The 15,151-nt window shown below is 35.7% G+C and overlaps 2 protein-coding genes across 7 annotated transcripts in view; one reads left to right on the top strand and one right to left on the bottom strand.

Moving 5' to 3' along the window:
* The window catches only part of dtna (dystrobrevin, alpha), a 145,926-nt gene that overhangs the window by 81,054 nt on the left and 49,721 nt on the right, over positions 1-15,151 (top strand). The gene's annotated exons all lie outside the window — the stretch shown is intronic.
* The window catches only part of LOC131532980 (coiled-coil domain-containing protein 178), a 44,532-nt gene that overhangs the window by 1,192 nt on the left and 28,189 nt on the right, over positions 1-15,151 (bottom strand). The window contains exons 19-21 of one of the 3 annotated variants that reach the window (XR_009269016.1): positions 12,601-12,735; positions 5,702-5,957; positions 1,547-1,618 (exon numbers count right to left, since the gene is read on the bottom strand). Coding sequence is in view for 2 of the 3 variants with exons in the window: in XM_058764918.1 (XP_058620901.1) it covers positions 5,802-5,957; positions 12,601-12,735 (291 nt within the window). In the remaining variant the exon portion in view is untranslated. Of the gene's footprint in view, positions 1-1,546; positions 1,619-4,652; positions 5,958-12,600; positions 12,736-15,151 lie in introns of those variants that run through there. The other 2 variants (XM_058764918.1, XM_058764920.1) reach the window with 2 other exon arrangements.

Here is a 15,151-nt window from a genome sequence, read left to right on the forward strand (position 1 = left end):
GTAATAATATTTTATAAAATATATCTGTTTATACTGTATTTTTTGAACGCATATCATCCTTCTACTATATCAAAAGTAGTATCATCCCTTCTTTTTCTATTCTTACACTAACATTCGAGTCAAAAAACAGACATTCACAGACATGAAGTCTTTAATTTCTCTCCACTTTTTTGTTCTGACGCCAGCGGTTCCCCCTTCGAAAATGTGCTTTGTGTCTAATATGGTCAGCGCCACACAATTACTCCCTCCAGTGAAAAGTGAAACAAACGCAGGGCATGCAGAGCATTTTGCATTATCTGCGCTCCTTGGATAGTCTAACAATAATAACTGTAAGACAACGTCAAGCTGAGGCTGCCAAGCTCAGCTAGCACGTATTAGAACTTTAGAAATGCAGTTTGGGGTGAAATGGAGTGCTGAAAACTGTCGGATTCAAGAATTCTGCTATGCATTTCAGATAATATTAATGCATATATATGTATAATGTACAGGATAGAGTTAGAAGGGAAACCCTAGTGACTTTTATCCTGCACTACCAAAACATTGCTTTTCTGACATTCTCACCTGAATTTGGATGGTTTAAACTGCAACCATGTGTGTGAATGATGCAAAGCACAGACATTTTTCAATTTCAATATGAGTATTTATAATGTAAATGATATTATAAATTAATAAATGGTAATAATTATTTATATTATAAAGTGGAATTATTTTATACTATATAATATGTATATAATATGGCCCAAGCACAGCAAAAAATTACACAAATATATTTTACTTAAAAATAAGTATTTATTTTAATAAAAATTCCAATATTTAATAAATGCATTAATGTTAAATATTTTATTTTAAAATTATATATATATATATATATATATATATATATATATATATATATAAAGATCATGTTCCATGAAGATATTTTGTAAATTTCTTACCGTAAATATATCAAAACTTCATTTTTGATTAGTAATATGCATTGCTAAGAACTTCATTTGGACAACTTTAAAGGCATTTTCTCAATATTTTGATTTTTTTGCACCCTCAGATTCCAGATTTTCAAATAGTTGTATTTCGGCCAAATTTTTCAAATGAAATAAATAAATAAATATATAAATTGTATTTTTTTTAAATATTTAAAATAAATATTTTTACATTAAAATAAATATTTTTATATTTATAAAATATTCATACAAATATCTGAAAATATTTCGTGAAAAAAAATCGTATATTATAACATTTTTATTTTGTTAAAACTTTTCATTTTAAAATGACAAATTCAATGTATTTCTCACAGAGAGCTATTGAAATGGCTTCAGCAGATTTGGAACAAAATGCATGAGTACAAGATACTTATGATGTTTTTGTAATTTTCAAACAAATTGAGAGTGAATAAATGATGCCAATATTTAAATTTAAACCCAAAAGTTTAGCTTTGAGTACGCGCCAATATGAATATGCCACAAGAGTGAGTGACATTTTGGTTGCACGGGATAAAAGTCTAATTCTAAACTTTAATTATGAGCGCACTTGTGTGTTTATAACGTACCTTCATGCATCCGTCCAATCAAAATATGTCTCATCACACGCGTTACATATGAGCGTCACATGTTAATGACATCTGTAATGAGAAAACACAGATATAACACTACATCCACAATCACATTAGGCCCAAAGCTAAGCATCATCCCTCCGCAGTATGCATTTGTTGTCACGGTGCAAGTATTAATAAAGAGATTTTGTCAAACGTAACTCGTGTTTAATTGCCGTCAGGGCGGTTTGACTGAATCCGTCCTTCAGCATCTGCATTGCTGAGCTTCTCTCCCCCTCTTTTTCTTCATCTCCGTCTCATATCTTTCCCCCTACTGCACCCATCGAATTGGCACCAAACCCTTCAAGATGTCCCCAGCAGGCTCTTGCTTCGCTGGCCGCGTAGTAGACTGTGTGGTTTCCTTTAAACAGCTGTAATTTGTATTTCCAATCACTGTGCTGATTTCTGCTCATTATATTGCTGTTTCACACCGGTAAGTGAGCAAAAGTTTGGATTGATTGACTCTAATTAACTAAAAAACGTTCCGAGCCAGGGGTTTATTACCATGCTAGCTAGCCACAAATGTCAGAGACTTTCACAAATTATTATCCTGTTAAGATGAATGTGTGGGGAGGCAGGGAAGTGTGGAGACAAAGAGAACATATATTATTTTCATGACGAATTTGTTTATCGCTCTTCTTTTTTTTTTCTCACTTTTTCAGGTGTCTTATTTTCCAATTAAATACACACAGACTCAGCATCTGTACACATTTCAAGGGTTGTCATTGCCTGGTGTTGCAGCATGAAGTCTGCAGGAGTACATGTATGTACGTCTTGTGATTATGAACTCTTTGTTGTTGAATTGGCCATCAGAATATTATAAATTGGACCCTACAAAGTCAAGCTTCAATCTGATTTGAAGTGTGTAATGTCTGCACCACTAGCGTCACCAAATGCAATTGCAATATTTTGGTTTTCTAACACTTTTCCCAACTTTCTCAATGCCAATGGCTGACTTAGAGAAAAATAATATAAGAACACTGCACATTTTATCGTTAACTGACTTCAAATCCAATCACAACGCCTATATAACCCTTGAATTCGTCTTCATTTCAGCTTACGAATGCTAGTAAAGTGAGTGTACAATACAGCATCTGTGTATGTGTATGTGTAATAGAGTCGTCTGACGGTTGCTAACCCTCTGTAAGGTTTGATGCATGTTTCTGTTGAAATTAATGGCAGTGGTGTTTCCTGGCCTGGTGTCATTTATTTCACAGGATTGATTGGAGGCTGAAAGCGCAGACAAATGTGTTTGGGAAGTGTTCTAATTTAAAATATGACTGCCTGACCTGGAAGAGAAAGCAAAGAGGCAATCTATCCTTCAAAAACATGACCCGGGTGTCCGAGGTGCCAACAAAGTTTAGTGCACAAACAACTGTAAAAAGCTTAGACTAGACAAAAGCAAAAATCGGCAGGTGATACAGAGCAAACCACAGTGCGTTTCATTAGTGGTGACAACTGGAGCAATCTTTGAGGGGCCCATTGCAATGTTATATATACAGATACGCAAAATAATAATCTATCTGTCTATCTGTAAAATAATATATAAAAATATGTAAAATAATGATAAATCTATGATTATTATTACAAATAAAAATACTACTAATAACATTTTTAAACATTGGCATTTTATCTGTTTCAAATATATTATTACTATTATTTAGCAACAACAACATTGATTGATTAATAGCTTCAAATAAATTAATAACAACAACAACAATAAAAATTAATTATTTAACATGTTTTAATGACTGTTTTCACACAAGTTTCTAATACATGATTGCATATTATATTTATTTCATAATAATAATTTTTTTTTTAACATTGACTTTTTTTTTTTAAATCAGACTTTGACTGTTGTCAAACAAGTTTCAAATAAATTATTATTATTAAAATGATACATTTTTCATCACTTACCCTCATGTTGTTCCAAACCTGTATGAATTTTATTAACCTAACTGTAATCTGTTTACAGTTACCAAGCAAAATATCAATCAAAGTTCATTCAATAAACGAATGATTGCTGCATTAATATAAAATTCAACTGGTGTGTGTTCACAGGTGGGCATATACTGGCTCATCCAATCAAATTTTAGAGCTATTCATTGTATAATATCATCTTGCCACCTTTATACTGTGTCTAGACAGTTAGTGTTAGTGCTAGTTAGTTAGTTAGTGCTGTTCTGCTGATCACAGGAAGTAAGAGTCCAGCTGCTGCCCACTATTATCCACTGCAAATGCAGAAGAGCGGGAAACACATCCACTCTGGCAGTCTCAAAGGTACCAAAGGATCTCTTTCACTGAGTTTCAAGAGAAATAGTGTGTCTCTCAGTCATCCATTACGTTCTCTTTCTGTATTCTCTGTTAAAAAAGTTTTATTGCTGTCATGGGAGTATGTATGTTTCTGGGCCCATTCATTCATGTCAAATCAATCTATAACACTTTGCAGGAATATATGTCATTTCCACATCTACATAATCTCCCAAAAATGTCACAGGTATACACACTTAAAAATACAGTTTCAATTCTTAAATGCAGCTTCTAAATTCTTATTAAGAACCATTTTTACTGTATGCAGTTCTTAAATTGCTAAATGGTCCTTAAGAGTTCCTGATTGGTTCATTAGTGGTTCAGATTAAAACCTTTATTTTCAAAAGTATATTTAGAAGTTTAAAAAGTAAGTTTAGAATGATTCATGACTTTGATCAATTTTGGGTTATCGATCAAAAAGCAAAAAAAACCCCCCCCCCAAAAAACAACTGGGGTTATGCATTAACTGAAATATAAAATAAAATACACATATACAGTATATATATATATATATATATATATATATATATACAGTATATATATATATATATATATATATATTAAATCTTATTTTAATTTATTAAAACTATGAACTTATTTAAAAAATATAATAATATAAAATGACAACAAAAAACACAACAAAATGAGTAAAACTTTCAAATGGAAACTGAATAAAACTAAATTAAAAACAAATTAATTAAAATCAATTACACTAATTAAAAGCTAAAATAATAATGATTAATACAGCATTTATTAGTCTTTGTTAATGTTCTTAATGTTAACATCTTTTAAAAAATATATTAGTAAATGTAGAAAATCAGATTGACAAATGCATGCATTGTTCATTGTTAGTCCATGTTAACTACCTAAGACTAGGTATTGTAAAATTTAACCCAACAACCTAACAGATAATCTAAATTATACCAAATATTCCAAAAAGGATGTCACTTTCTGATGTCTTTGCTTGACTATAATAGTTTCGGTCAATCGTAACTGACATTTCATTAATAATTTTGTTATTTGACATCTCAACAGAGGAGGCACGACAAGGCACAAGGGTAAAAGAAATAAATAAGTTAAAAAGTTAAAAGGCGCATATACCAAAACATCAAAATGAGAACTCATTTTTGTAAATGAAACCTATTTGTCGATAGAGCACATCAGTCTTGTGAAGCGGGGTAAATTAGAAGGCTTGCGTTTCCGTGGGGTTGTGCAGAATGCCAGTGGGTAGCGTTCACACAACATCCCTCTGTGCATACTATTTACCCCTGGATTGCTTCAGGCTAATGTCTCAATAATTTTCCCTCTTTTTTTTTTTTCGCAGGTCCTTCCCACAAAGGACTTGACTAATGATCCATGGACAAAATGAAGCATTCAAATTTATTCATTAATCATTCATCTCCAGCTCATTGAAAATGCTAAACTTCCACAAAATTAAGATTGAATATTGAAAAGTGATTGAGGGAGACAGCTCTCTGAGGAGACAGGAAAAGAGAGGATAAACAAGCAAGAAAGGAGGAAAAAAAATGACAAAGGACGCAGAGCGAGAGGCGGTCGAGACCAACCCCAGCCTGGTTAGGGTTACGCAGGTATACTATCCACTAGTTAAGGTCAGAGGGGTTTAAGTAGGTGTAATTAGATCCAAGAATCTAGAGAAGCGTAGAATTTCTGTCAACACAGCCCCCTAATTATTCTCTTTTCCAATTAATGGTGACATAGATTAATTATCTGATGAGGCAAAGCCAATTGCAATCATTCACCCCGCTAAAATTAGATCATTCCTGACAGTAGCATGAAAGTCACCTGCTTCATTGTTATGGATTGGGCCGTGAGCGTCGGACAGGGGAGAGAGTGAAGCATGCTGGGGGTTTAAGTAAGTTGTCTGGCGCAGGTGAGCGTCCAATTACTCCGCTATCTGAACTGTAGGCGTCTTCCTGCTCCATCCGTCGGCATCTGCGACGGGTCTGTTTGCTTGCTGCGGGACATGGCTGCTAGTTGAGTCATCTGTCAGCGAGAGCAGGAACTCAGAGAGGCGCTGGATTGCGTTTGACAACTCCTCCTGTTTAAATAGGCAAGCAAATGGAATCAATGAGTGCTGGCTAATTCACTACAAAAACCTGTAGTGGAGACAGATCGACGTCCACGTTCCCTGCATATATAGTAGTGTTGTCACGGTACCAAAATTTCAGTATTCAGTATCGATACCAGTGAAAATCCACGGTTCTCTGTACCAATTTCGGTACCACATGCTAATTAAAAAACACACTATTTTTAATAATAAAGTCAAACAAAAATAAAATGTACAAAAATCAATGCCGTTCTTTATACTTATTTAAATTGATTCAAGTTTTTCCGCAAGTAAAAAAAGTATGAAAAACAGTAAAGTTTCACCCAAATTTAATTTGTCTTTTAATTAATGAAATTTAAACACATTTAATTTTTTTGGTAAATAAAGGGGATTTACTATTAAAATATGGAACAAATGTTGTGTGATTATTTCTTTAAAAATAAAAAAAAATTTCAACAGTACAATAGAAATATATTTTTGGCACAATGTCTTTAAGATAAACTTTTATTTTGACGGGTTGCAGTGAATTTGACGCAGGTTTTACTCAAATGAAACGGTAAAATGCTCGTGAAGGGACTCTCAGAGCAGTTCTGTAGATGTTGTTTATGTATTTATGTCCTCATTGAGACGGCAGATGCTGAAATCACCGCGAGCGTTGCGCGCTTCAGTGTGTGTAGTTTAAAAAAAATAAATAAAACGCACTTCTCTGCCTTTCATTCATTCACACAGAGACTCGCAGAACATGTGGGATTCATATCTGAATCGACTTTTGCGGCTTAATATTTACAGATACTAGATACGCGATTTGATTTGTGTAATGACCTACTTTTGATTAATTCATCCAAACTTTGAAAAATTCCGTGACATTCCGTGCTAAACTGTAAATTCCGTTTTTATAACTGGATTCGAAGATTCCGTCCGCGTTTTCTGCATCGCGGAAATCATATGGCCATACGCGTCAAGAACCGGTTTGACCGGGTACTCGGTACCACCGGTACTTAAAAAAACCTGGTACCGTGACGTTTTCATTTTTTTAGTACCGACTTGGTACCGAAGTACCGGGTCTTTTGACAACACTGATATATAGGAAAGGCCGGTATAGCTGGTCACCGGCGTATGTTGTGCAAACTAACCAGCTAGACTTTCTTGGTGGTACTAGTGCTACAGCGTTTCCATTCGAATATATAAACACTACAGATCAAATGTTTGGGGGTCAGTATGCATTAAACTGCTCAAAATTGACAGTAAAGAAGTTTAGAATGTTACAAAACTATTCATAAAAGAATCCTGAAAAAAAGTTTCAGTTTCCACAAAAATATGACGCAGCATAACTGTTTTCAACAAAAATTTTGAAGCACAAAGACCGAAATTGCATAAAATATACTTCAATAATGTTATATTTACAACTCTGAAAAATCCTTTTTACAGTGTAAAATGATTTCTGAAGGATCATGTGACTGAGGACTGCTGAAAATTCATCTTTGCATCATAGGAATCAATTTCATTTCCAACTGTATTGAAATAGAAAACGGTTATTTTATAGTGTAAAAATATTTCACAATATTTCTGTTTACTGTATTTTTGATCAAATAAATGAAGTCTTGGTGAGCAGAAGAGACTTCTTTCAAAAACAAGAGAATTCTTTCCTACCGCAAAATTTTTGTATATAATGTTCTACCAAAAAAAAAAAAAAAAACATCAAATATATTAGCCTTCATTTTGGTCTGTCCAAGTACAAAGGTACTTTTGAATGGTCTTCATTGGAGAAAGATGCTTTTTATCCATAAATCAGTTTAGTTATGGAATTTTACAAGTCAAACTCCTGAACGGTAAGAGCGACACTGACAATTGAGACACTTTTAGTTTGCAAGACATAAAGATTGAGAAAGACAAAACAAAGGAACGAGAAAGACGGTGTGTGCCACACTCCTGGTGAACCGCGCACATGGGTTCAGTGCATGCCTGTTTTAAAAAACCTCAGCAACCAGTTTTTCTATTAAACTGCCTTGCACTGTCAACCAGCTTGGGAACTGAGCTGGCCTAGCCATGCAGAAATTTTCTGACTAACAATTATATCAGAAACAAGATCTTGGATTACGGTCCCCCGAGAGCAACGCAGTGGGCGTTCGCTCCAATTATTACTGGCCATTCACAACTCTCCACCCTGCTCTCTGTTGTTAGCAATTGTCAATTATGCTATCCCTGGTGTAAACTTGCATAACCCGGAACTGAGTGCCCAATCTTGCAGCGGCGTTTCGAGATGACAGGCTTGCACGCTTTCTCTATTTCGTTTTACTCTTCCCCCCATCTCTATACTTCAGTAGAGCTGCTTGGAAGCAGTCACTTGTTTCTCAGGAAGACACAGGGACAAATCAGTGGAACTAGTTTTTGCAATCCGCAACCTTTAGGTTCCTCATGAATAGATGGGTGGCCAACTTTTGCTTGTGGTATCTTATAAGAAAGAAATGTTCGGACAGAATTGGCATAGATAAAAAGCCTTTGCACACAAGGCAATGAAACATTTGTGATGGTTTAATATGATTAAAAGGGTAAAATTGACCCATTACAATAAAAACATGCTGTAAGTTTCATGCTTCAAAACTAATTCCCCACTTTAAAATATTTTTTTTGAGTTGAAACACCAGGATTTGAAATCGCCCCATTTGTGACGTCATGATTTTCCTCTGTTCAACATTGGATGTAGACAACCTTCACCTCTAAAAACTGCATATCCTTCCAAAAGATCAAACTATTAGAAATGCATAGTCAAAGTTTATTTTTAACGACATACCTGAGCGACTGAACAAGAAAATTGAACTTTTCTGATGCAAAAAAAAAAAACTAGAATCATATGCTAACCTCAAGAAACAATATAAAGATCTGAAAATGCATTTCATTTTTAAAGTAGAGTGAATTCAGGTCAATTAGGACACTTTTTGCCATTGAGATGAGTGTGAAAATGGCCCAATTATCCGGAATTAACCATATTTACTCCAAATGTGTGCAAACAAATAAACCGTGTATTTAAAACTGAATAATTGACATACTTAAGAAAGGTTAATAATCTTGAAAAGAAAGCCAAAGAGAAAGAAACTTCAGTGATTTGAAGGTGTAAAAACGTGTCCATTTTCAACCATGCAAAAATAAAGCACAATTATTGTTCGTGTTGTGATAGCCATCGAGATATTATAAGTGAGAGTTATTTTCTTCCATGAGCCCAAGAGGACCTCTTGTCACAGGGCCCGGGACAACATTCCCGGATATTCCTCTGACAACGGACATGAATATATTACTGACTTGAAGTGTTATTGAAAGCTTGGCACGCAATGGAAACATGACTAGAAAACTTTTATGACCAGGAAATAGCTGTCAGAGGCATTACCAAAGAGAGCTACCATAAAGGTTGTGTGCAATCCAGAAAGAAAATCTTAAATCAGAAGTGCAGACAGAAATGTTAGTTTGGACAATTTAGCCCTCTCGTACAACTTTTCTCTTCAGTAATCTCTTTCTTTGCTGAAATATCTTCTAAATTTCTGTCTTTTAGTAAAATTGCATATCTAATAAGCTCATAATGTCATGAGGGGGCCCCTGACCCTGTCTGTCTTGTCTTTACAACTCCCATGTCCCATATGCCAGTGGCTGTTTGGCCATTGTATAGCAGTGAGCTGCACAATACAAAGACAACAGAAAGCTGTTACAAACTAGACTTTCTAATACCACAGGTTTATTTATTCCCAAGCCTTTAACATCTAAGGTTAGTAACTTCATGACTCCCGTAGTTTTGGGTCATTTAAGAACTGCGGCGCTTTATTGCTATGCCTTGCTATACTCTGATTCTACAATGTAAAGTCTCCACTACACAATGCTAGTCTGTGTCTGGGGGAGGAGATCAACGCAGAGCTGTGACAAAGTTTAGAGTAAGGCTGCTCCTTTTGTCCTTCACACTCGGAGGAGCCTGAAGAACTCCTCGTCTTCATGCTCCATTCACCAGCCTGACTTCCAGAGCTGGCCTCCCCTGACTGAGCCACAAACACACCGCCACTCACCTCATTATAAGCGCGCATAGCACACCTTCCACTGAGACCAAATGCCTTTTGTGTTAGAACATCCAAACATTGCGGTTACATTATTCCAGTATACAAAATCATGTTAAATGCAATGCTAATTTTAATCATTATTTAAATATAATTTTAATGACCATTCATTGTGCATGTATTACATACTTGCACAATTTTTTCTGGTCTACATTATATCTGTGCGTGCTAGATGGACACTTGTCTCGATGTTTTTTCAGCACCTTACGCCATGATCGCCACATTTTTATAAGGGTCATGACACCATGATTTTTAAAATTATTTTAATATGTTCCTTGAGGTTTACTTAGGGCTAGGCTATAAATCAATAACGAAAATTATCGTGCGATATAAATTTCCTTGATAAATGATAAAGGTTTGATAAATGTTCGATATAATGTTTATACGGCAAAGGCGGAATGAAAGAGCGCTAGTCATTTGAAGCGCTCCACTTGAACTGTTTATCTGCTCGGATCAAAGTTCAAACGGCAGCGCGGCGCAAGCTCTCTAGAGCAGATGCGTTTACTCGCTGATGAGTCTCAGTCATGTGAGCACTAAACAGCGCTGTGAGATCCAGTGTGAAGCACTTGAATTCAGCGAAGAACACAAATAACTCAGTTTATAGCCACATGATAACAGTGCTGACAAACAAGAGAACACACTGTGAGCAACGATACAGTCTTTTTAAGACTTTTTAATCTACAAATCGCCATCATTTACCATAGATTTACTGTAGTAGATGTTAATAAAGGTTTTTGCACAAAAAAAAAAAAAAAGGGGAAAAATTATTATTTTCAACCCTCAATCTGAATGACCTGTATTAAGGAGCGGGTCCTTTAAGGCTTGCCAGTAATCAGCCACTGTTATGATTGGCTAACGTCACTGCATAAGAGACAGTATCAACACCCCCTTGCTATTGCATGTGAGTGTTTTGACAACATTAATGAAAAAAAAAAACGGTCATTTCCAGACAAAGCATTAGGAAATCATTTACTTACGCTTTGTGATGCAGCTGCAGTCAGATCTAGTACCTCTTTCAACAAATGTTTCTTTGTGAACTCTCCATGATACTGTGCCTCGTTTACAAAACAAAATACTCCAAACAATCCTCAGACATGATCTAGGGTGCCATTAAAAATAAACTATCCATTGTTTCTTATGCTGGGATCCTTCTGATACCTGTACAAAGATGTGAACGAGCGATTTAAACTAAACGCATCAAAGCGAATGTTCTTTCACTCCATTTGTCCTGACGATAGACTCAAGCACGTGGACTGTGTCAGAAAGCGAACGCGCATTTGTATACTGTATCCAGTGTAGACAAGATAGCAGCAGTAATTGTATTTTTTATTTGCTTTTGACGCGATGCAATGCGACACTCATATTCAGCGCAATAAAGTGTCAAGCCGTTAAGAGACTGAATGCTAGTGGGCGGGGCCTATGGTGAGAAGATGACTATTTGTCGATGCCTTGCTCTGGAGGCAGTGTTTATGAAAATATTTGCGCCCAGGTGACGTCATCTTGCACCTCAGAACCAAAACAAGCCATTTTTGGAGCTCGATTAAATAAATGCTTTGTTTATAATGGGGAGGACGTTTTAAGCTATGAAACTTGAAGGATGTTTTAATGGTACAAAGACCTCTTATATGGCAAAAGATCAAGGCAAAACCCGTTTAAGACGTCATAAGCGAATGGCCCATTTATACAGACTAAATATTTTTTTGTGATCTGATACTTTATGAGTGCAATTTTATATCTTAATGCTATATTATAGTGGTTAAAATGATACAATTTATTGAGGCATTATCCAATGGAGAGAGTGGGGTGGCCGATAAAATGGTGATATGTATGTGAACTAAATGAAATATATGCTGAAATTACACAAAGATTTTAACACAATATTTACTTGATACAGGTACTGCAAACATTTGATATTACAAAAAAAATTATCCATTGACAAGGCTAAATTTAAAGAATGTTAATGCTTCTGTCTAAGCCAAACTTACGATAATCTCAAAATGGCCAAATGTCTTCCGATATATAATTTCAAATTCAACTTCATGTCAAACTCATGACTTCCTTTCTTTTCTGGAAAAAATGTTCACACTATTCTCATTCCCATGCAATGAAAGTAGACAGTGACCATCTGCTGTCAAGTTCCACAAAAGCCATAAAAGCATCATAAACGTAGTCCATGTGCGCAGTATTTCATATCTGAAGTCATAGAATAGGTTTTTATGAGTCACAAGCTAAAATGTAAGTCATTATTCATTGAAAGTGTATTTGACAGCCATGGTCACCATTCACTTTCATTGTATGGCAATGCATATGCTCTACCAAGACTAATCTTCTTTTAGTTTTTTATGGAAAGGGTGAGTAAATAATGACCAAATTTGAATTTTTAAGTGAAATATTCCTTAAAGGTTAACCGTCTTAACCTCAACAAGCATTAACCCGAGTGGGACCCATTGTAGTATATAGTGCAATACTTACAAATAGTGTTGTGTGTGAGTCAGTGTGTGTGTGTGTGTGTGTTTGTGGGGGTACTAAAGAGCCCATACCTGGAGGGCTTTCATTTTCTGGTTGTTCTGGTTGGAGAGGGTCTGGAAGCGGGCCAGCTCTGCCTGGCTGTAGACGCTGCGGTGTTTGAAGTATTTTAGCATGGCTTTGTGCATCCTCTTCTGCAACAAAGAAAGCTGGGGAAGAAAGAAAGAAAGAGGGAGAGAGAGAGAGAAAGAGAGGGGGAATTGGTAAGGCAGGAGAGGAAATTAATGGCAGTGTTCAAGAAGAATGATGGAGGGGAATAGAGAAAGCAGTCAATAGCCCATTCTGCAGTACACGGGGCTGACAGGAATTTCACAGTCTCTTGCTCTCCCTGCCCACTCATGTGCACTGGGCGGAAACCAGTCACATCTGGCTGCCAGGATGGGGGGTTAATTTTCTCTAAATGCTTCAGCGGTTTTGTTCTAGCTCAGGCAAACTCGGTGACTGCAAAGCTGATGAGTAAAATATTTCGACTTCACTCACTTTAACTTTATACCAATCCCCTCCAGACATATTTTACACATACACAAAAAGTCATGAACCCCCTGCCGCAACGAGAAATTATTCCGAGTATACTGGAAAAAAAGAAAAAAAAATGAGAGAGAGAGAGAGTGTGTGTGTTTGTGTGCGTGAGAGAGAGAGATTAGAGAAGAAAGAAAGAAAGAAAGCATGCTGCTCTCTTTATTATTTGTGCAGTTTTCCAGAAAAAAAGGGGGTTTCAATTCGGAGGGATGTCGTCCCTTGTTTCGCCCCATCTCTTCTCTCTTCCTTTAAGCTTATCATTGCTTGGCAATGTGTTCTTCGGAGCATGAAAAAACTAAAGCGAATTAGCTCAGCCTTTAACTGAACGAGTACAAAAAATGTCCTTTATGGAGCTGTGTCAAAACCTGTACTATCCTATTAATGCTACAAGTAACAATAGTTACAATATACTGTAGAAAGATATCGTCGTAAAAAAACGATATTAGAAAGACGCCAGGCAAAGTGATGCGAGATACTATCCTCATCTGTGCTTTCTGATTGTACAGTATCTGTGCTCGTATAACAACTCGACTTGGCATGTCTGAGATGCATACAATGCAATTTCTGTTAGGCCTTCAGGGTTACCTTTTGTTTACAAGCACTAAAGTGATTCTGGAAGTTTAGGTAGGCCCATGGGTTGTACATTTTACCACTGCAAGGGGGCGCTCTAGCTCTCCTATTCAGACTAAACTGGCAAATCCAACTAAACTGGCAAAATGCCACTGTATATGTTATCCTGTATTATATATAAAAGTGAACTGTTGTTGTTAAGGACATGGTTGCAGTGTCCATTACAGCAGTTATGCTAGACATATGTGACCCTGGACCACAAAACCAGTCATAAGGGTCAATTTTTCCTAATGTATTTTTCCATTGATGTACGGTTTGTTATGATAGGACAATATTTGGCCGAGATACAACTATTTGAAAATCGGGAATCTGAGGGTGCAAAAAAAAACCAAATATTGAGAAAATCGCCTTTAAAGTTGTCCAAATGAAGTTCTTAGCAATGCATATTACTAATCAAAAATTAAGTTTTGATATATTTACAGTAAGAAATTTAGAAAATATCTTCATGGAACATGATCTTTACTTAACGTCCTAATGATTTTTGGCATAAAACTAAAATCAATCATTTTGACCCATACAATGCTATTGGCTATTTGGCTATTGCTACAAATATACCCCAGCGACTTAAGACTGGTTTTGTGCTCCAGGGTCACATATATTTGGAGCTACAGTCAACTGATAAAAGTGCAAAACAAAGAAGTTTGTCAGCATAACCAAAGGACGCCACATAAAATCACATAAATAATTAAACGCCATCTGTCACTAGCACACTAATGCAGATATTTAGACTCATTTATAGCATTTTAGCTGTAAAAAAGAATGAAAAATATAATAGTTAAATGGTAACTGCAATTTAACCAGCACTTTAGTACAGAATAAAACAGCATAAAATGTTAAATATAATGGTAATTATGAAAACAACTGTATTAGGTGTCATTGCATTACTCTCTACTCATTGACCTATTTAATATATTATAATTTTGCCATATAATTAAAAGTGGGAAGGTCAGTAAGTATTTTCTGTTGTGCATTTTTTTTTTTTTTTAAATCTTACTGGGGCAATGAAGTAAATTCCAATTCTAATGCATATAAATTGCATACTGAACTAATCAGATTTAGCAAGTCGTCACTAATATATAGCCACATAAACAGTGCTGGGAAACACCATCTGAATCTATTTCTCATGATAAATGTGGTGCCACAATTTCATACACATGGAGCAGATGTTTTAATAGACATCTGATAAATATACATTCAATTCAAACTATTCATAATAGACACCTATACATACTCAGCATGGCATGGAAAACCTTTCAAAAATGGTAAGCCGTCATAAGAATCCATATTAAATTGAGTGCAGCTCGGCCTATGCGTCCTTACAGATACGTATGGAACTTTAAGAAGAGCTTGTCGTAAACCTCTAAGAGATGCAACTACATCCGCTCTGAAGGAGAGAAAGCCGTACCAGACTGAAAA

The sequence above is a fragment of the Onychostoma macrolepis genome, chromosome 24 (assembly GCF_012432095.1).
Source record: "Onychostoma macrolepis isolate SWU-2019 chromosome 24, ASM1243209v1, whole genome shotgun sequence".
Lineage (NCBI taxonomy): Eukaryota > Metazoa > Chordata > Actinopteri > Cypriniformes > Cyprinidae > Onychostoma > Onychostoma macrolepis.